The following is a 23,577-nucleotide window of genomic DNA, read 5'->3' on the forward strand; positions in this document are numbered from 1 at the left end:
AAAAAAAGTAGGCAAAGGGAAATAAGGCTCTGTTGTATAGGTCCCCGTTCTCAAGGAATTTGTCACACATTCCCCTGTAAGACAGCGCTGAGGAACAACTACACAAACCTCTGCCTTGAACACACCTCAGGCTACTGCCGGATGAAAATGAAGAAACCAGGATTCCTCAACTGAGAACAAGCTTACTGCCAGGATGATGCTTCTTATCTTTCTGAAATACGTTCCCTACTTCTCTAGTCACAGTCTCTGAAGAAACAGTACCCTTTCCTACTCAGAAAACCCAGTCGAGCATATTTTGCAAAAGGACGATATTAAATCTAGCTTGTCTTTGCTGCTTCAGGTCTGATGCCAAGTTTCTACACATTTCCTAATACATTACGGTACCTAGCACATACTATTCTATGTTTTGGGAAAGCAACAGTTCTATAGTAACAAAGCTCCTAAGTAAGATAACTCTATAACAAAGAATAACTGTATATTAGAACCGGGTTTTACTGGGTCTTTATTTAAGGCAGTTATTAAAAGGCGTCTATTCTTTTTGAAGAGTTGCAAATTCGTGGGTTTTGGTTTTTGGGTTGGGTTTTTTTTTTTAATTTAGGCTTTTGGCAGCTGAAATGGGTTACCTTTATCTATTTCCTGTACTTCTAATCCAAAGAACTATCCAGCATGTGGAATCATAGGAATTTGAGCTGAGGTGTAACAACCGACCTCTCAAACTCTCCCAACCTGTTTCTTTAGATGTCCAGTGGGCTGACAATAGCAAAGTCAGAATCTTTGCTGTTATTACTACTGTCATCATCAGGGCTGGAGCTCAGGTTGCTGGAGGAGGCTGAAATGGAGCCCATCAGTGGGTCAGAGAATATCAAAGAAGAACGAGATGGAGCTTCTGGCTTCACCGCTGCCTCCTTGTGTGCCTGATGGGACTGCGCTGGCTCCGGGACAGCACTTCTACTTCCTTCCTCTTCTTTGGAAACCATAATATAGTCATCAGCACTCTTGCTCTCACTAGTGCTCGAATCAGTCGTAGTCTGTGAGACAATGGCACAGAAAGGACTTAAAGTTAGTACCAATTTTGCCACTTAACATGGTTTATGATGCACGTCAGTGATGTCGGAATGGGATAAAGGAATAATCATTATCCAGAAGTAGCAATGCCCAAATCAAGAAGTAAAAAATAAAGTGGGTATTAACTTTGGATGAACTAGTTTATTTGTTATTTACAAAAGCATAAAAGCTAACACTGTAAAAATACATGATTGGGTATAGCAGCCTTTACATGTTTCATCATTATAGTGCATCCATGTCGTGATCACAGCAGCTAGGCATCTAACACATACATTACAGTCGTGAAGATTTTCAGTAATTATATTCTCAATGCTGTTAGTTTTCTGTAGTAATTCATGAAGTAGTATTGAGGAATTTTTTTCCTGTTTGCATGTACAATGGCATTTTGGAGCTTGTCAGGAGAATGGTTTGATATAAAATTTCCTAGGAAAACCGTGACCTGTGGCATCTGAGCCGTACATAGACCTGGTTTAGTGTGCACCAGTTCAGGTTTGGCAGATCAGGGCTCCCAGGGCTTCTAGGCTTAGCATCATCGAGTATTTCCTAACTCTACCAGAAAACGAGGGTCCGGGAATCCCTCTTCTGCCTGGTTAGACCTTGGGAAATGTGTGTCCCTGAGCACTCAGGTAGTGGATTAAGACTACACGTCAGTGTACCAGAAAACTCTCTACGAACCGGCAATCTTATATTCCAACTAGCCTTACTCAGGAGAAATCCAGCTTTTCAAGAGTCAGAGCTATATGTAATTAGAAGAGAAGACTGCCATATTCAGCAGAGTGGGATTTCTCACTTGTTGACAACTGGCAGCCTATTAGCTTGGTTGCAACCCAAATGGACAACACTTTGTTTTCTTCTGCAAGAGATGCATTCAACTCCTATCTAGCACTATGTTCCTCTGACAAGAATATGACTGCTTTCTTAGTTGCTGTCACACAAATTTTTTCAGCATAATAATGCAACCTGCCAAGCAGCCTATGGGGACAGGCATCCTGCAGTGGTGTTATATTGAAACCAATATATTTGATTACACTAACGCGAGACTGAGAAAAAGGAGAAGAAGTAGAGGGGCAGCTGGGGAAATCTGTATGTCAACATGTGTGTCAACTACAAGCCCTTCAGCTGTGACTCTTTCACCAAACAAAAAAATGTAAATTCACTTTGGGGTAAAAGAGAGATTGTAGGTATTAGAGAAAAAAAGAAAGCAGTAACAAAAAAGAACAACAGGAATAATCTGAATGAGATAAAGTTAGACCCTCAGCACAGTATATAAAATTGGAGTATGGAGGTCATCACAAGTATCAGCAAGCCACAACTTGGAGTTACGGTATCCATGGCCTCCAGCAAAACTTATTTTGCCGAATTTATTATTACAGCTGAAAACAATTTCCAATTGCTCTGATTACTGATTATAAAGCAGAACAACTCTCTTGAAAGGGAACTGTAGAGTAGCTCAGGGAGCAAAACCCACCAGTGATTAAGAATGACTGTAACATGAAACAAGGGAGCTGGATGTCTTTGGTTGTTATTTACATAGTAGTTCCAAATCATTAAAAGTCACAAACAAGGTAAGTATCATCTGAATGTGAAAATACGTTCAAATACAGAACTGTGACCTGTTCCCTTCCAAAATTTATATGAATGAGGATTCAAATATCTCCCTTTGCAGTAGATTTTTAAAACATCCTCTTTTTATAATTTATAATTTTTTGTGTGTTATCTAGATAGTATCTAGGTATATAATATATAGTTATTACCTATATATATAGATAATATATTATTATTATGTAGGTATAATACTATATAGTATTCTGTTTTGTAATTAACACATTTTAATACTTTCTCATTCATCTTAAGTCCAGAGCATTGATTACGATTTTAAAGGTCCCAATGTAAGACAGTTGTTAAACTGATAGAAATTTACATCTATTATTTTTTGATACTAATTCATTTTCCCCAGATAACCTAATAAAATTCATACCAAACCGAGCAGGTTGCTTTTAAAAATATCAACAACTATCCTGTGCTGAGTGCTATCAAAACTGATCTCAAACTTCCTGATCTGCGCAGAACCAGGGTAATTCAAATGTCAACAACTTCAAGCACTTTCCATGAAGTTAAAAACAAACAGATCTATCCTACAAGGAGGGATACTTCACTATTGAAGCACGTCTGAGCTGAGACACCATTTGTTATTAATTAGCCTTTTGCTTTCATCTGGTCTGTTTGAAACGCTGCCTTCATAAGCTGTCAGTCAACCGGCTGCCATCTCCAGAGGGCCGAGGACACAGGCAGGGCACAATCGTGGCTCTGCTCCACCAACATGTTAGTAGTCGCCTGATTTTGTAGGCACTGCGTGCAGCCACACAACAGGGCCAGGTGAGGCTTTTTTGGGAGCTCTAAATGCCATGTGCAATATTTCAGCATTTTGTTCTCTCCCCCGCCGGACAACAGAAATATATGTTCCTTTAAATAACCACCATTGCATAATTCACCTGGCTTCTTTCCACGCTTCTATTTAAAAGCTCTCAGGGAACGCAGTACAGTCTAATTTTCCAAAATTATACACTTTATTATTCCAAACTATCAAGATCACGCTATTTCAGTCTTTGCAGCCCTCAAATCCGGGATGGCTCCACCTTGCGTAGGGTGACACAGATGTTACCTAGTGACACCCTTGCCCAGCAAGATCGGTATTTTCCTCGCTGGCACCGCCAAGGATGCTAACGGGGTGTCTTCCTTTTGGCAGCGAGCCCCATCAAGGTCCCTCCGTCATACATACTTTGTGCTGGTGTTGCAATTTCCTAAATTCTGCTTTCAAAAATGTGCTCTTGCGCAGTTAAAAAAAGCATCCTGCCCTTTAATAAAGGGAAAGGAAAGAAAACTACTCACCCCAGTTTCTTGCCGTTACCTGTTGTGCTTTGCAACACTACTTTTCATTCTAACCACACTTTTTGGTTCAGTTAAAGAGACCTATAGCTCACTGAAGTATCAGAGAAGCAGCAAAGCATAGATACTGACTCCAAAATGCTATAAAAGGGCCTCCCATAAATGTTTGCCTATCCCTGGCATACATTGGTATTTTGGTACTGATATTTCCAGAGGTAAAATACCTCCTCCCTTCTTCTTCTGCCTGTTTCTGTTTCAGGAAACTCATGCTGACGTGAACTGTGTTTTCTCCCATCTGCTGTCACTACTGAATAAATGAAAAATGACAGAATTATACTTCCAGTAGCTTTGAAAGTTAACAACCTTACGCCCGTTGCCATATGGCTTCTCCATACATTTTTTTCCTGATGAATATCAGCTACTAGGACCAGGCTTATTTCAATTGCCTTCATACTGTGAATGAGTTAAAACTAACTGTAAGGATACAATTCAAGAAAGCTTAGAAGAACAGCAGCTCATTTTGCCTCCTTCTTTGAACAGACATAAAGGCAAGATAATGTGTTAATTATCATTCATTATTTAGCAACAGAAGCCTTCTGTTTGTCAACTGCACGCTGCTACCAAAGCCAAACATTCCAAAAAATGCTCTATTTCTTCGAGCCTTTATCTTAATTTTTTTGCATTTTTAATTTTGCAGCTTTCCTTTCCAAAGAAGGGCTGTATCCTTATCCTCACTTTCCAGAAAGGGATTTTGAGGCAAAAAAGAGGAAAAGCACTTTTAAAAAAAGTGAAGATGATAAATAATTTATACTTATATAACAACCAAGCACAAAAGACCAGATTTTAATCTCAAGTACACGATAGCTACACCTGTAACTTTTCCAGCTGTCCTAGAAAATATCCCCATAATTCCATCACAGAAAAATCTCTACAGTGTAAGTCACATCAAACAGAATTACATGCATTACCAAAGTCACAAAAAATGTAAACACAGGAGAATTTATTTAGCAAGAAATGCATTAAATGGTCTAGAAGTGGTTGGAATTTTTAATCCCCCTGCAGCTCTCAGTAAGTACTCCCGGCTTGACCCAGGGCATCAGTGCAGCCCATTTTCTTCAGCAGAGCTAAAAGCCTGCCTGGGCTGCGGCCCAGTTTGGGCCAACAATTGACCCCATCAATTAACAGTCGAATGTCACAGCCCACTAAATTCAGCAGGTTTATTTTCCCGTGTTTTATTAAAAGGGGACCAAAGCTCTCCTCTTTTTGTTTGATTTTAGATATCGTGGTTGAAGGTGATGGGCTTGGAAACTGCACAGACCGTCGGGATACTAACAGTCCTCCTGGACTGCCATTTCTAACTCTCATCTTTTCTTTTTCTTTCTGTCATAGGGGCTGCTGCTCATTATCATAACTGGAACTTCCAGAAGATAAGAGGAGAGGAGGCTAATCTGTATGACTGTTCTGCACCTCCAAACATAGACCATACAGTGCTGAAGCCTACTTAATGCTCTGCAGGAGCTCAGCTTGTACAACCTCTACTCATGTTGCTCGTAGTTGGCTTACTAGCAGCCTCATGGAGTACATGGAAATTGTGGGACCCACCGACACCTCTCAGCTCCTGTGGCTGGATGTATACTTTGACTACACACTGGGGTGAGACCTCATTACACATCGCCCTGCAAATTTCCATTGGAAAGAAACTTGCGCAAACCAGGCTTCACCTGCTCTACTCCCAATACTCGAAGCACAACGCCCCAGCGCCTCCGCTCAGTGACACATGGTTTAGACCAGCATCTGAGTAAGGGCTTCTCCAGCACAAGTAGGACCTGCACACACTCATACAGCACATTGTTATATAGCATTCTACCTTCCAGTTTCTACAACAAATCCAAGTAAAAATAATCAAAACAGTAGTATTTGCCATTTTGGCAAGAAAGCAAGATACTTTGTATAAAATGCCGGGAGATAAAGGGCAAAAATAGGTCATTATATGAACGCTCCACTGTGCTACATCAGTTTAACCTATGCCTTTATTATGGCAGAAAGTAGTGACTGTAATGACAACAGCTAAAGAAGCAATGAAAGCTTTCTAGCAAAGCTTTGCTCTTTGAACCTGCCATTACTAAGTAAAGAAAAATAATCTCACTATTGCTTCTAATACTGAAATACAATTAAATACAATTTTTAACAGTGTATGCTAACTCAAGGGGATTATGTGTAATAAATCAAAACAACCCTGTGTCATTATTTGAAAATATTTGTCAAGAGTAAACTGATTGCAGACTCAGTTGGACTCCGAGGTGTTAGTGCTACCGCTGGATTTATGAGTGTGAGTATCAGTATTGGGGTCGCAGACTTAACTTTAGAACTCTAATATTGAAAATGATATAGACATGTGCATATACAAAAGTACTTGTTTTTAAGATCACATTTGAGTCAGACTGTCTTAGACAGCGAGGGACCTTTTAACATGAAAGGAAAATACCTCTTTCTGTGTGTGAACTTGTCCTGTGACTGTATGCTTTGTACGTGAAAACATTGTTTACTGATTTCAAGGAGAAAGTCAATACAATGGAGTAGAAGGTAAAAGCAACCTCCCCGCTATTTCTTTTTTGGCACTGGCCATGGATACACTGCAATGCAGATAATCAGCTCTTACATAATGGGATTCTGGAGGACAAGGACAATGAGAATAATCAACTGATACAGGAACATTTACCTCCAGTTTTTACATACTTTTGTAGGAAATTAATCCATGATTCTGTGATTCAACAATCTGAAAGAAGAACCTCCCCAAACACTGTGTAACACTTAAATATCTGTGTGTTGACCAGGAGGCTACAATAAAAATAATCGATGGGATTAGGACAGTAGCTAGAGAGAAACTTTTAACCATGGCTCCATACGCACCAGGAATGCTGGTGTGTTCCCACATAATGTCTGGACATGCTAAAGTCAGTCTCCAAAACATGTCAGACTAATTCCACTGATGACCTGTTTGAGATATTTTTATCTTACCTGTTGTCCTGAGATGAACTGTTGTTTTGTCATAACAGGTCCCTTTAGGACATCACCTGTCCCCTTGTTCTGACTGTTGGAACAGTAATGATCATCGGCTATCGTGATTTGCTCATTTTCTTCAGCTTCCAGCTGGCTCTGGTTGAAACGCAGGGAACCTTTCAAGATGTCCTTGATCTGTTGTTGGATGGGAGGGGAAAGAATCTAGGTTAGAAATTTGGAGAAATTCTAAATTTTCTAAAGCTCTGTGCAGCATGCTTTCATACACCATTTCCCCCAAATATTTGCTTTGAAGAGATAGGAAGCAAGTCAATATTCATACCTATATTGGCTAGAGATATAAATATCAGTGAAATGTGATTGTATCAGAGTCTGGAAAACATGTATCCAAGAAATCTAAAGAGAAACACGTTAAGATTATTCCCTACCTCATTATAGATTTAACATATGTCACACCATTCTTGATAAAATGTATTTTGAGGGAGCAGAGGACAGTATAATCAGAGCTACAGATGCTCAGCGGCATTCTCATTTTATGTATGTAGTATTATTTCTTTTAATTCAATAACATTCAAGTGTCATCACATTTAAATAATGGGGACATAGGCATGATTATTGCCTAGCATGTACACTTTGCATTAAGAAAAATGATGGTGAGGCTTAAGTCCAGAACTGGGTGTCGCACTGCCTCAGTTCTGTTTTGAGGCCTCCAGAACTTTTCAGGGAGCAAACACCATGCAAGTCATTTGAACTCTTTATAGCTGAGTTCTACCTTTTAAAATAAAAGTACGCCCTAATGCTTGATGCATTAGTATTAGTAAAACAGCTACTAGACAAAACAGCAGTATACAAAAAGAATAAAAAAGGAGAAAAAAAAAAAGAAAGGATTAATAGCACTGAGGGATACAAGAAGGTTAAATTAAGCAATAGTTATACCTGCTTCAAACCAGCCAAGGAAACCAGAATTTCATCTTCTTTTTCCAAGTGTTCTTGTAATATGACTTCCTGAATATTTCCTGCAACATCAAAAGAAAAAAAAGGTAAAGACAGAATATTCCCTAAATAACCTCTAATGTGCTGCCAACTTACCGCTGACTTACGCTCTCACAACAAAATCCTGTGACCTGCAAACACAATTTCGCACGCAGACCTAGCGGCTGACAACCTTATTAACTGTGGAGGTGAGGCCAGCCCAAGCCCGGCACTGCTGCCAGGAGGCCTCCAGCAACGCTGTGCTGCTGCGGGACTTCTACTGCCCCAGTGTACCAATGGACTCAGGCTACTACCGACCCCTAGAAGAAAACATAGGCCTCTCCAGCTAACGGAGTTACATATGTCTCTGAGCCAGCAAATGCTTTGGAAAGCATTCAAGAACATTTACAGGGATCTGCTGCAGCTTGCAGAAAGGGTTAGGGTAGGAGCTCAGCAATCTTCATCTTGTTCCTGTGGCCACTGCAGATGCTAGAACACTCTTCTTTATAAAAAGACTGAAAGTTTCGTTCCCTTTCCAATCCCTTCTTTCAGGTAAAAGACCAAGGGCTGAGCAAAAATTATTTGACAGAAAGAGCAGTGCAGTACCGTCACTTCAGAAGACACCTGCCTTCCATATCTACAGTGCGGTCCTCCACGGATGCATTTCAATAATCTGGTATAAGGTGTTTGCAGGAGTCAGGGCTGGAGGCTGGCTAACACATCAGAGCTGGAGCTGCGGTGGTCTTGCCTGTGTCAGGGAAATCCCAGGCGATGCTGCAGTCCAAACAGCCCAGAGAAACTACAGCTCCAATAGCTCTGCAGACTCTTTAAACTATGTCAGGTCCTTCTCCAGCCTCCTAGCTCCTACCTTCCTCCTCAATTCTTTAAGAAAACAGCAATGATTCCTAGTGACAGATTTACAGAATGAGATGGTGTCTGTCAACTGAAAATGAAAGGGTACTCTTTTGTGCCACTCCTGTTCTACATAGAGCTGAGCCCAAATCCCTCAGTGACACTCATTTGGGAGCAATGCTTTGCTGCTCATGAATATCTGTACCCCAGGTGCTTCACAATTAGAGCTTTGTACCATTAATCCACACCTGCATTGCATTTGTTTGTTTTTAAAAACATCCCAAACCAGTGAAAAGCCAAAACTGTTGTCACAGATTATGCTGACAAGGATGAATACGATGACACTGCCAAATTTGACGCAACATGAAGTTTCAAGTAAAAGCATTGAGCAATTTGGCGTAAGTTTTGTGTTTACAGAATAAATAGCAAAAGAATGAGATGTGGGAGACTGGACAAGAAGAAAGATTAAAAGTAGAGAGGTGGATTTAAAACCCACATATAAACACAGAAGTTTGAAATTGTGTGGAGGCCAGGAATCAGTAAAGAGGATAAAAGAAGCATTAAAAGGGCAAAGAGGAGAAAGGATCCAAGCCTAACCACTAAATGAACCGCCGAAGAAGCAAGCTGAAAAGTAGAAGACACAAAAGAGGCTAGAGCCACGAAAGGCAATAGATGATAAGTGTCCATGAAAGGTGGTGTGATCAAGGTCAAGAGCAACAGTGGGGGTAGGATAACTCAGCTTTGCGTTAGCAGCCTATCTGAACAAGGAGATCCATGTTTACATTATTTAGCACCCATTATTTACCATATTACAGTGGCAGTGTCCTGCAAAAAGTCAAACGTAGTACAATTGAACAATGTCTAGCATAAATCTTACGTCAGAAAGACACTGCATTATGAAGGCTAGAAATAATATAAAACTAGATCTTTCCACAAATATGGAGCATCATGAATTGAGAGAAAGCATAATTAATTCAACATTTTACTTGCTTTTTTACATTTTACATCCAAATTGTCTAGTGTCTCGATTTGGTAAATAAAAGATATTAATATTTACTTATAAAATAATACTTTAGATCCTGATTTCCACTGTTTAACTAACAATGCATGATTTCCTACTTTTAAAATGTTCAGAACTTGAAACATCAGAAGTCCAAAGTCTTCACAGGCAGGAAAGCAATGCTTAATCACAGCCTGATCACTGAATTCAACTGTCTTCCATTTCGCAGCATTTGAAAGAAAAGCATTTCTATAGTGTTTGATCCCCACATAAATTAAACCCATACATTAAAAAAATAAGGTATGCATACTGACTAAACAGATGGACCAAGAAAATAATTCAAAACAAACCTCCAACCTGCTGAAGACCAAATGAGGGAAAACTAAAAAATCAGGAAAATAAGAGTGAGACAACAAAAGCTGGAAGGCATTCCACATGATGTGGAAATAATCTACTATTATTTCTGTTCTTTAGAGATGTTTTATAAGTCAGTATTTCAAAAAAATGGAAAAGAATCTATCATTGCTACAAATCCAGCTGTAACTGTGTTTGAAGAGCCAGTACATTGAGAAATGTCTAAGAACTTATGAATGGAACAATGATAGTTAGCCAGCAGTAAAAATTAATAAAAATGTTCATACCATCACATATTTACTTTACAAAATACAACAAAATTTTCTAATACCTAACTGTTGAGTTTCTCACATTTTTCCTTCAATTTGCAGTATCTTTAAAGTACAGTATGACATATGTCTTGGCTATATAGGGTCTATTATTTTTAATCAGTTAAAATCACTAAAATGTATTTTGGAAAAATTTCCACTCGGAGTTTGCTAAGACACAATTTTAGACTCAAAGAGCACACTTCCACTTAACCCAGAAAAATGCCCCAAGATGCAAATCACTGTAATCAGTCACTCTCCCCCCCAGTAAGTAACAGTTGTGACCCAAGGTCGTAAATTGGGATGTCTTTCTTGAGTACAATGAAACAGAATGAAGGTTTCCACGTGGAATTGGCAATGGATCTTTCTTCTAAATATGCCCTTGAACTGCAAATGGCTTCTAATCTACTACCCTCATCCCTTTTGAATGCAGAGTTTATTATCCACCAAATAAGTGCTAAATATGGAGTCCAAATTGATCAGTCCCCATTCTTTTTCCCTGGCTAATGAGTAGAGAGGAGTTAAAAAAAAAGTAATTCCTCAGACAAGTGAAGCATACGGGCAATGTGATTTTCCATGAGTGCCTCCTCGATCACATCCTCCTGCTGGGACCACCCTTCGCAATCCATGTGGACTGGAAGCAGAGGTGGGAAGAAGAGGAGGGACGGCAAGCGACTCGGTACATACCTCCGCAGCTGCACCACCATGAACGGCTGTGCCAGGGCTCAGCAGTCCTTCCCTGAGGGACTTTCATCCAAGCCTCTTCCCACTGCTGGGGGGGACCTCATAGGGCAGTCAGTTGCCAAGAAGAACTGGGAAACTAAGCTCTTAAGCGCAGACAAGAGCTTTTTATTTTACCCTTCTGTATCTCAAAAGATACCCTTATAATTGTAAATACTTTTAAAAACACTAACTCTGTTAAGAGTGCTAGGAACCATGATATTAGATAAGATATTGCTCAGCTGAAGGACTTTTACATTAAGCATTTAATTGTTCTTCCTTCACAGATGTTACTATATTTTGAGAGAAGCGCTTTATGTATATAAATGAATTGGCCATATATTGATTTTTTTTTCGTTATCTGATGCTCTGTATCAGTACCTCACAGCTTTAAGTAATATATTTTTATAAAACACTAAACATCTTTTTGAAATGCAGATATCAACTAGGAACTGAAAATACCTTCCTACCTGTAAAACAAACATTGATACAATGAATCAAAAAAAATTGATTATGTGATTTCTACATTATTCAAAACCCAGTCCAGTTTGAGTCTACACTATAAATATCTATCTTATTGGGATAGCTGTTGTCATCCAAAAGTTAACAAAATCCTATGGTACTTAGGAGACTAAGGCTAAGGTCAAATATTTCTGACTACATTTTTTTGTTGTTTTCTTTCATCAAGATTTCATTTAGCTGATGCCAAATGCTTTCTGCAGAAAAAGAAAATATTTCTGTTTCAGTGAAGTTCTTACCAGAGGAAAACAAAAGGTGAATTCTGCAACCTGTCACCTGGTGGTCGGAGGACCGCTGTGAGATGTAGGAGATCCCAGACAGCCATTACATGATTCTGGATTTGTTTCAACGTAGTACTAACAAACCTCTAAGTTTCACAAAATGAGCTGTCATACCCTAACTGTACTCTTGACTAAGACTCAGAAATACTGGAGCTGTAAAACCAGTTGTTTTACTCTTCAGAAGTCAGCAATGTTATCCACTGTTATGGCTGCCCTCAAACAAGACTCACAACCCAAAGGGTGCCTTTTATATAATTGATTAGAATAATTTTGGGTACTTATTGTCAAATGAGCAGATTCATTTAAGTTTGGTAGATACTAGATCAGTAAATCAATAACTACTTCTTCAGCGAGACTGTGATCAGCTGCCTTGATACACTTTAAAGCCAACTATAACTACAGAGGAATAATATGCAAACGATTGCATTCCTGTTCTTCTTTTCTACAAAAAATAGAAAAACAATGTATCAAGTAGTGACTTGGGTAACAACAGGCTAGTTGAAACAGCTAAGAATTAAGATGAAATGTATTTTTCATTTCTTGCCCTTACAGTTATCCCACATTGTAAATAAGTTCACATGCAAACTCACTGTAGAAGTATTTTTTAAAAAAATCAAGATTTCTATTTCCTCTCCCTAACTTAATTTCTAAAATTTAAACTGAAGACATGCTATCATCCTCTGTACAGAGATGAAAGAGGAAAATAACCCACATCAGCTCCTAGCAGGAAAATTAGAGAAGGCTTATGTTCTTTGATGACTGAACTGCTACATACTGCATGATGGTGTGTGCAGTCACTGCTGAGTTCCCTAGCCAGGGAAAGGGGCTGTTCAAAACTTTCCTTTCTGAATGTGGAAAAGCTGTTAGGCTTGGCCTAATTATTTTAGAGGCTTATTAAGTAAACTAACTTTCACTGAAAATTTTGCATGCATTCAACACAGATTCTGCAAGAAACCCACCCAGAGCTGCGTCAAATGGGTGGGAAAACTAGTCTCCTGTAGACAAGGTGGTCTCAGGCATCCCTTCATGCCCGTCCATCTGGAAGACAGACTGCACCTCTTCCCTTCCACCGGAGAAGCGGGAGACAGGCAGAGCTACCGCCCTGCAGGATGAAGGCACAACACGGACTTAACTTTATACTGACACAAAATCAGGTGGAGGTGGAGAAAACTGAACCCGGGAATAACTTTAATGTCCTTGTTCTCTTAGGTTCTTTGTTTTCTCCTGTACCGCTGCCTTTTTGCAGTGCATCTCTCTCCTCATGATTTCTATTTTCAGCCGGTCTCTGTGGGGCCTTTCCAGGAAGATGGCTCCTGCTGAGAGGAGCTAACTCGAAATAGCGGCAAGCTTTACTATGAATGCTGCCTTTCTGCTACTAGTTCCCGATCAATGGCTTGTGAACAATCGACAGTGCCAGAATCATGTGAAATCGACTTTTTTCACCCTTGCTTTCCACTACTGAGAAGACAGCTCAAACTCAGAATGCAAAGGTACCTTCTCATTGCCAAGGTAGGCAGCACTAAGGGGGGAACCGAGTGTATTACTTCACACCTCCTTATTTTTCCAAAAAAGGAAAGCAAAAAAATCCCAAGGTTCCCATGGATGTCAAGGCACAGTCAACTCTCTGGACTCATATTCCAGTCCTTTTGTGTGACCAATTTTATGAAATCAGGGTTTACAGAAAATGCTTCCAACATTTCCTGCACAGTATAATAGCGATAGCAAGACTGCTTTTTCACTAACATTAGAGAGCTGGAAGGATGGACTGGGAATTTAGTTTCTGATAATCAATTTTTCTCTCTTGTCACAACAAATACTTCTTTCCTACCTGAACTGGATCGAACTTTGAGCAGGAAAACATGCTCTCTCCTTAAAATTAGACAGAAAATCTAGAACTTAAGAGTGGTTTGTGGCCTTTCTAGAAAGACCACACTGTATGACATAGTGATATTGCAGTTTAATAATGCAGCTCAGGATGTTTCCAAATACTGCATTTTCTTTCCAGCATTAAAAATACAAATGAGAGGAGTTAAATTTCCTTCTCAAACAATAGAGTTTGTGATCTAAGTGTTTATGAAGGCAACACCACTAAGTAACCTAACTTTCATTTATCTATCTCATTGTGAATGTCAACTCTTATTGTAACAATAACGCATTATATTAAAAGCATCACTCAGCAACATTTGAGTGTTAAATAATCTAAGGATCTTAAAAATCTGAAGTATTAAATTCTTCGTGAAGTACTGCATTCTTTAATATAAATTATGTATTTATATAGTATATACTTCTAATTCATGCGTCATGTGTGGAGCACCAACACTTTATCAACATTTAATGTGTGGTAATGCTTGTGACATCAGAGAAGTATGTGGTAAAAAGTCACCAACCATCAACTTACAGCAATGCATAGAAGCGCAGACGTACAGAAAATGAGGTTGGTAGGGTCATGAAGTCATTTTGTCCATTCCTTGCTCAAAGACAAGATCAACTCTTAACTATGAACTCTAATTTACACATGATAAGCAAATCATGCTTAACATATACCTTATGTCTGCATCAGTGCCAAGGTGTACCAGGACAAGAGTGTATTCCCAGACATCCTGAGCTTTCAAAGAGAATATAAAAGAGTACAGACACTGTGCCTCCCATGGCAGGTGGTCAGAGTATGCTCTTCCTATCCAGAGCTAATTTTTTTGGAGAAATTTTGGCCCTGATGGTGGTGATAGACTGTACCATCCCACACTCCTTACATGAATGTACAGTGCCGATCATTGTTAAGACAAACAACATCTGTATAGTAGCTATGGTTTCATGTGCTCCGTATTCCCCCATCTGCATTCTCCTCACTAAAACTCTTCACCCATGACTGTGAACACCTTCTAGGACCACCAGCCTGTGAGCACCTCCAAGCAACATATTTTTACTAAATTTCAAAGCAATTTTTTTCCTCTCTCTCCTGCTGCAGAATCGCTCTCTTCTGTTGCTGTTCACATTCACTAGAAATAGAAAAATTACTCTGGTGTGAAGTGACAAGCAAATGAGAATTTGTTCTGCAAAAGTGACAAACTTAATAGCCATAAGAAATTGAAACCTTTCCTAAGGGGAAACGATACATTTTCACTTCCTTACAATCTAAACAGTTGCTTCATACTGCAATAGATTGCAGACATTACACCTTAAAATTGCTATGGTTGTGTAAAAGACAGTTCTTGTAGATCATGTAGAGCTTTCGAAAATGTAAGGTTTTCTACTTCTTGTATGGCTGAACTCATTAAAAATGTTTCTGATTTTACAAGCAGAATGATTTACTCAAATACCATTGTGGTAAATGCTACATAAAAACCTGGATAGATTGAGAGTTTTGAAAGCAAACATCCATAAATGCCTGAAATTCTATTTAAAACATTCTTAAGGGATTTTCTGTGATGCATGTCATATATAGAATAAATGACAACAAACTGTGAAAGCCATTTTTAAAGCTTGCTATGAGATCATTTTCTCCAGTATAGAATTGTGATGTTATCTCAACCTGTGTTAATGAATACTTCAGAATATATCGCTATGTATTTTCCTTTAATTGATCATTATTTAGTGTTTTTCGTATCTGTATGAAAAACACTGTTGCAGTTATTAGTTTCTACTGTGCTGTCAACCTAATTGCTTACGGTGAGGACCTATGGAAACAATTAAGCATATAAATTATCTCATTCCAGTTAGCTTTAGTGTTTGACCTGTGTGGAGAAACTCATGTGATGTTAAAGCATTATGCATCTGGTTATTTCTGTAAGAGAAGTCTAACCTGTTGCATTTTATGCTCTTTTCCACTGTAAAGACTTTATTATAAAAGGTTACTGTTGCCTACTTTATTCTTGAAAGATTGAGGGTCAAAGAATGTACATTAACTCCTCAGACAACTTCTATATTTTGAATCAGGTACATCAACATTAAATTGTTTAAATATTTACCTGGTTAACTGATATTTAACCATAACTGAATAACTTGTACTGAGGGTGTGCGTTGATTTTAGTCTGTGCAAATTTTGTCTATGTAAATAGCAATATACTGGACAATTATCGGTTAAAATATTGCATGCAAAAGGTTAGTTTACATTTCTCAATTAAAAAACATCCACACTTTGCTGTGCTGTAAAGCTGGTGAAATTGTGCTGCCGTTCAGAAAAAAAGGATGTTGCAATTTATTTCAGATTAAAATCTACAGAGTACCCATGATTTAAGTCTTGGATAGTTTTGGTTTCTTCTGAGGTGAACTGAACATCAATGAAGACAATTGATACTGATGCAGGAGATAATATATACATCCAATACACGTTACTGACGTAATTATTGTGACTGCTGCTCAGTAAATAGTATGTTTCCTACAGCTATTCTAACCTGGAAGAAAAGCTAAAACATCGAAACTAAAGACTACTCTTTATTAGGAAGGAATACGCTGTTTGAAACAAGCTCTTTCAATTTTCAAGTAGCATACACAAAGAAATTATGGATCCTGACTACAACTATAGGACTTTTCAGTTCTCTTTAAGGATAGAGGTTTTGATATAGCAAAGACACTTACTTGAAGTGCCCTCTCCAGGAGGCAGGGAAGAAGGAGTGGGGGTGATTTATAATCTCAGTCTATTAACTATATTCTTTCTGTTAATTACAAACTTTTATTTCCAACCTATGGCATTTCTGTAATAGAAGAACATATTAGTGTCAAACATGCCATGAGGAGATGGGGCCGTACTCCTAAAATCAGTGTTACGCTATTAAAGACTTTTAAAGTATCCACAGAGTGTTTTTGGATTTTGTGTAAGATGACTGCAATTTCTGTTTTATTGCCTGAGAAGTTGGATGTCAGAAATGAATGAATTTGCTTAGTAGAAGAGATTGTAATTTACACTAGCTTTGACTTAAACTAATAATAATAATAATAAAAAAAAGATATTGTGAGCCCTAAGACATAATTGTACCACTTATTCAGAAGTCCTTAGGAGTGGATTACTGACAGTAGTGCTGGATTTGTGCCAAGATTATAACTGAAAAGCAAGTCAACCCAAGCTGTGAAGTGTGGTTGCATTCACATTAATAAGAATAATTAGAAACGCATGTTGAAGGAAAGCCATTTTCCTCTGTTTGCCTTAATTTTGTTCCCTGCACTTTTGAACGTCGTGTGCAGTTTTGATAAATGTACTGATTTTCTGTTTGCTACCTCTGTACAGTTTTGAGTCATGCTGCTGCTCTGTTCTGAAGACGGGGACTTTGCCCTGTCACCCGGTCCATCTACTTACTGCAGTCCTCTTCAGTGAAAACAGTTGTCTGGGATCATTCAAGTAACTTTGTGCCTCTCCTCTAACGATGACATGTATTCTGAACGTGAAAGGCTGAACAAAGCGTGAAGAGCAAAAGAAACGTATCATATATGCCCCTGCTCACCTGGTTGGTTACAATATAGCTATAATGATTTAAATTAAAGGTAGATCTTGAAGAATATAATAATAAGCGAAACAGTAACTATGGTAAGGTTCAGCTATAATAATACCAAAGATCTTTATGGAAATAATGGGGAAAGTAACAACTCAGTCATGCCAGAATTTAGCTTCTGCCAAGGTTTTATTCTTCTAAAGCTGACATCAGAAGAGAAATCACTGCCTAAGAGATGCTGGGAAGGAAAGGATAGATGGTCAGCAGCCATCAGCAGCAGGGAGATGTTCACCACACAAATGGAAGGAAGCAAGAAGCCAATGGAAGTAAGCACCGTGACAGGAATTTGCTGAAACTTGCAGAGAGAGGTGTTCATTTACGTAATGATGGGGTGCATAAGCTTCATCATTTTAATATCCTTTTCATCCAGACTGCCAGGATGAAAGGGTTTGTAGGTGCCCACCACAGCTGGACTTTCAGGATTGGCACAGTTGTTGTAGAAAGAAAGTAGCTCTCTCTCAGCTGAACTGTGTGTTTTTGACCTTAAGAGTTGCTCTCAAGGGTCAAAAAGGTGGTTTAAATTCATGGGGCATGAAGAATTACACTTTTATATAGCATGACCAGAAGCAAGAGTCTGAAAGTTATGCTATACAACAAATATTTTTTTTCCAGTAACCATTCCTGTGTTCAGTTTAATAAATTTGTTAACGTTCTTTATTTATAAGCTGTTTTTATAGGTTATTTTACATCGTTATTCTTAACCAAAGGGGCAATCCCCTTAGACTCAGGGGGCTGTGTTTGATGTGGCCTTTTGTACTTACAGCATTTCTAATCACACTGGGTTTATAAACTATGGATTATTTTATTTATGTCCCAAGCATAAGAGAACTCATTTAATGCACTTACTACCTCAACAAATGATAAAGTATTTCAATTCAACCCAGGGCAGCAGAATAATTTCCATTTCATTTTATCCTTACAAAAATGTCATAACCTTTCATCTCATCACATGACACATAAACCAAGAATTCAGTACTGTCTTGCATACATTTTACAAGTACTGCATGCAGATCTATATTGGGCAATATATCAGCCCCTAAATAATGAGCAACTAAGTCAACTTTCTCCTCTCCCTCCCCTACTGCAAATGACCTTTATAATGAAATGCATCCTTGTAACAATTGCATTCATTGTTATAGGAGGGATGGAAGAAGTCAGTCCAATTAAGCCTTTAAAGGTGCTATTTATTTCACACAATAACTAAAATTACACTAGCAACTATATCCTGTAAGTTTTTATTCCTGTATTTTTGTATTTTTCCTTCCTTGCTCATGGTGCTTGCAATAATCACAGTGAAAAGGTGGCTTTGAACTGTGTTTAATGAGTCTTCCACATAATATTTGTCTGGGAGATGTCAGGCAGCGTAAGTGTAAGTGAATCTCACAACTGCCAGCGTTGCCTGATGGCTGCGGCAGGAACATGTCCTGTGATCCCATCCAAAGAGCTCTCAAAAGACTAGCTTTCATTTTTCTGTTACTGTGATGCCGTAACTTCTGGGCATTTTGTAAATGTGTACGGTTAGCTACAGGCTACCTATGAAAGCCGAGAGCTGGCGTGTCATTTCAGTGGCAGAATGCCGGTGGTGTTTAGAAGAACGGGGGATAAAAATGTCATTTTTCCACATCCCTTCCATAATCCACACGGGAGGGACAGAGATGTACTGGAATACTGGTGAAGGACATAGCAAGATATTACAGATAGCAGAAGTCACATTAGAAAATGCACCGTAAGGACAACCCAACCAGCCCTGTACAGGTAGCTCAGAGAAGGATTTATTTGCTTTGGCTTAGCAGAGCCAGCATGCTTAAGCATAAACTTACTAGATGCGGGTCAGAGCCGAGAGGTGTTTGTGATGTTGCCTCCAAGACAAGAAGTGATTTAAAAACCAGGATATTGAGCAACGTATTTCTGAGACCCACCTGAATGTCTCTCTAGCAGCTGGCTCAAGTTTAGCAGCATCAGTATGAAGATGAAGTTAATAAAACCAGGCAGACTTATGTTTCTTCCGTATAATTGGCTACCTTTGCACATATTTCTGCGGTGTTGTGCAGAACCCTGTGAGCTAACTCTTTGCAGAGCTGGTATGAGTCCACAGGGCTTATTAGCTGAGGATCTATGCTGTGAGAAAGCACCTAAATTGCTTCTGAATCTCAGCTAGCTGGGGAAGCAACCTTCTGCATTTCCATAGTGCTGCCCTTAAGCAAAAGCAAGTGTGGAATGACCTTAGTTTCTCTACTTTCATAACCTGATAAATTGCCCATCAAAAAAGAATAGTTTCTATATAAAGATCCCCATATCCAAGTTAATACTGAACCAATGTTCCTTTAAATTGCCTCTTGTGAAAAGGACTTCCTGTACTACATGTGTAATTATTTGGTAAACTTTCACATACTTGGAGGTCTGAAACTATGTCTCTGTTGGAAACAAATGGTAGGTTCTTCTGTCTCAGAGAACAGTGATGGATTGGTTCCTGTCCCTTTTAAACAGATGACATTTTAAAATTCAGCACTTTTCTCTCTGGAACAAAACTGGCAAGCTCATAAACATCCCTCACAATCTCTCATATTAGTACTTGTCTATGAAGGACTGATACTTCTCCAGGGTTTTGATTTACTTTTTGTTAAGAGGCTGTGCTTTAATCCTGGGCCAGTGCCGACATGCTCCAAGCCCTACAGATACTAGAACAGCAGACTGTGTCAGAAGGCAGTGTCATTAACCGGTGTCACTTGAACTGGCATTTAACAGCACTGTGTTGGCTTGAGCCTGGAACGTAATGAAGCTTTGCTCTTTGAGACCCTCCAGATTGACTTCATGTTGAACTAACTCCTCAAACTCAGTTCCATGCCAAATGTGAAGGACAAGTGAGGAGCCTTCCAGCAGATACAGTGGGGCGCTCTGAGTGATGTTTGGGTGCACGTCTCTTAAACAAATTATTTATGATCTGCTCTAAGACATCAGACAGAGGTCACATTTACCAGGGAAAACCTTCTTCTGAATGCACTTGCTAGCTTGACACTTTTCTTTCCACATAGCAAAGAAAGGAGGAAACAATCAAAATTCTTCAAAACGTAAATAATATTATGACAGGTTATAATATTGTAATACTTAACTGGTATATTATGGCTTTCTGAATCATTGAGCCTTGAGGTATTTATGTGCACTAACAAAAAGTACCTCACAGAAAGAAAAATGCTGAAGAACATTACCATATTACTGAATGCACCAGGGACAATATTATTTCCTGAAAAGGCCAGTGTATGTGAAAAAGTAACATCAAGAAAATATATCTGTGATGATGCTGGAGCAGTAATAGCTATGGCAACTATACTTTTTCACTATCAGCTGAGTAACATTCTGCATTTATATTGCGAACAAAGCCGCAGGACAGGCTTACAAGATTGGATGCATCTTCATTTCAGTAATGGAAAAATTGAACACAGGATTATTTTTTTTTTAAAGCTATGAGAAGCTTGTGAAAAAGGGTGGGAACAGAAGTAAAATCTGCTTCCCTGTCTGGCCATTTTACATACAAAAATTCCAACATTTGTCCTTGGAGGCATTAAAAGGCATTCCACCTTAGCAGTTCTTCAGTGGTTAAAGGAGAGGGGGAAGAAAAGTGAAGCTCTTTCTGATGCATAGCCCTAAGAAGGAGACAAAGATCACAGAATGACTTTCCTCTGTTTTCAGAATCAAAAACCTATTTCTAATTTCTACACATAGCGCGAAGTAGTAATATTTCAGAACCATCATTCATTCCCATGGTAACATCCTCTGATATTACAAGCAGTTAATTATGTCATTGCTGTGTGGTACACTGTGTGGTTTATTTATGGAAGGAGATAAACATTTAATGAAAGCATCTTTGAATATATGAACAAAATAAAAAATGCCGTTCTATCCCTCTGGTCTTTCCTCATGCTCTGTGCAAAGAAAATGCGGTATTAGCAGGGATCTGCTGAAACCTATAGAAATACAATGCTCTTGGTAAAGAAATGTAATATCATTATAGGGCAAAGAGAAGTATTCTGCCTGAGATTTTAACTAAACAAAATTATTTTCTAAAAAGACATCATATAAAAATATACTTGGTATAACTGGATTTGATATAAATATATTACAAATTACTAGGGATTCAAAACAGAATAGATGACTTCATGGTTATTTTGATAATTTCTGAGCTACAACACATGACATCTCTGTCATGAAGTAAATGCCCCCAACTGTCATCAGGATCCCCCTTGTAAGGGAAAGAACCTGAGAAGAGACGGCCAAAAAATTCTGAATTGTTTCACTGGAAAACACAAAAAGAACATTCTATAATTGTTTGACATTCAAATTTATAGTGCCAATTAAATAATTCTGTGGTGAATGGTCACTAGATATGCATTTTTATAAGCTTGAATTAATACTGTTTTGTTAAAAAGTGACCTGCAAATATAATGCAGTCAATACAGGAAAAAGAGTATTGGTTGAGTAATAAAGTCTGAAAAAAACTGTTTAAAATGTCAATCTAAAAAATGTGGGTTCTTTAAAAATAAGAACCTTAAACTTTATCAAATTTAAAAGGCAGGCCTTAGACTAAAAAATGGACTTGCTGATAATTCTTAAAAATGTTGTCTAACTCCTTGTTAAAGGAATTAGTTCTGGAAGGCTCCTCAAATTTTATATATCGTATGTTTTTATCAATAATTTAGACAGCTATTAAATGTATGATGGCTAAGTCTGCAGTTAGAGTGGTAGAAGAAAACAGAGTCATTGCAGAGTTACCTGAATTATTCAGCTAAAAAGCCGAATGACAAGAAATGAATTTTAATATAATCAAATGGAAGGAACACACACGGAAATAAACATTTCCTGATTATTCCCACAGGATAAAATCCTCTGTTTAGAAAGCTGTTGTTCACCAAATTTTAAAGGTCATAAAGGATTATCACCTCAACCTATCACTGTATGAAAGAGCACTAATATGATGCTGCATTAAAAATGTTTAAAAAGAGGAATGCCACACAAGAGTAGAGAGATGACCTTCCTTTTGCTAAGTAACCACTTTGCTGAGCCCATTGCTGGTACAGCATATCCTGATCTGATTAACCCACTTCAAAAGGCATATGAAACCCCTGAAGAATTGAAAGGAAGACCACAAAAATGATCGGGTCTAAAAAGCAAGCCATATAAAATGAATCTTGAAGTGTCTTACCTAGCAAAGACAGTGTTGAGAGATTACTTAATCACTTGCGTATAGGTAAGTTAAATGAGGATTTTCAACCTTGCTATCAAGAATGCTACAAGAGCCAAAAGCTGGGTGATGAAGTCAGAAAAACTCAGCCTCACAGGGAGAAGTAATATCCTTGAAATTAAATGTCCTGACAGATTACAAGAGGAGTGATATAACTCATCATTATCTGCTCTGCGGTTTCTGAAATGAAGCAATTTTCATGGGTAAGAGACACCTGGGGGAGAATCAGACCAGGTGCAGTAGCAGCCCCTGCTAACTTTTCCCTTAACCCAGAAATGACCAGATATGCTCTGAGTTTTATTTTGCTGCCACTCCCTGAAGCCCTGAGCAGTGGATGGACACTGGAGATAATCCTCAGAGGGTGTTCTGTGATGCTACAGAGAATCCATGTTCTTGGACAGCCTGCTGGCATGTGCTGCTCAGATCACTGGGATGAATGTGATGGACAGATTTCAGGTCAGAAGGAATTTTGCACAGGTCAGACCAGCAAGAATCCTGGTGGTTTTTTTCCTGTCTTCCCATGGATCATCTGCTGGCTGATTTGGGGATACCTAATCTCATCAGTTTGCTACAAGTGCAGAAGCTGTGAAGGTTGGTGGTATCTCAGCCTCTCTTGTGCTCCGTTTATTGTGCGTAACTGTTAATCTCTATAGGATTTAAATGCATTAGTGTAACCCAAATTTACAAAGTTAATAGCCCATGATGTTGATAACATGTGCGGGAATACTGTGAAGAAGTGCAGGGAGTGGGACTTAGAAGAAACTAGGCTGGAAGGCTCTGAGAGCACTGCAGGGGTGCCACGATGCACCCAGTGCACCCCCGCAGCCAAAGCTGTATAGGGGGGTCGCTTCCCTTGTCCTGCGAGGGTAACAAACAGCTCCAC

General features: G+C 38.7%; 1 protein-coding gene across 2 annotated transcripts in view; it reads right to left on the minus strand.

The window, feature by feature from the left end:
* Positions 1–16: 16 nt before the first annotated feature.
* The window catches only part of TBC1D5 (TBC1 domain family, member 5), a 298,599-nt gene continuing 275,038 nt past the window's right edge, over positions 17–23,577 (minus strand). For both annotated transcript variants that reach the window (XM_009329508.1, XM_009329507.1), the window contains 3 exons: positions 7,906–7,985; positions 6,970–7,146; positions 17–1,028 (listed from right to left, as the gene is read on the minus strand). In XM_009329508.1, coding sequence (XP_009327783.1) covers positions 735–1,028; positions 6,970–7,146; positions 7,906–7,985 — 551 coding nt within the window. In that variant the 3' untranslated portion in view covers positions 17–734. The remainder of the gene's footprint in view (positions 1,029–6,969; positions 7,147–7,905; positions 7,986–23,577) is intronic.

The sequence above is a fragment of the Pygoscelis adeliae genome, unplaced genomic scaffold (assembly GCF_000699105.1).
Source record: "Pygoscelis adeliae isolate BGI_AS28 unplaced genomic scaffold, ASM69910v1 Scaffold8, whole genome shotgun sequence".
NCBI lineage: Eukaryota > Metazoa > Chordata > Aves > Sphenisciformes > Spheniscidae > Pygoscelis > Pygoscelis adeliae.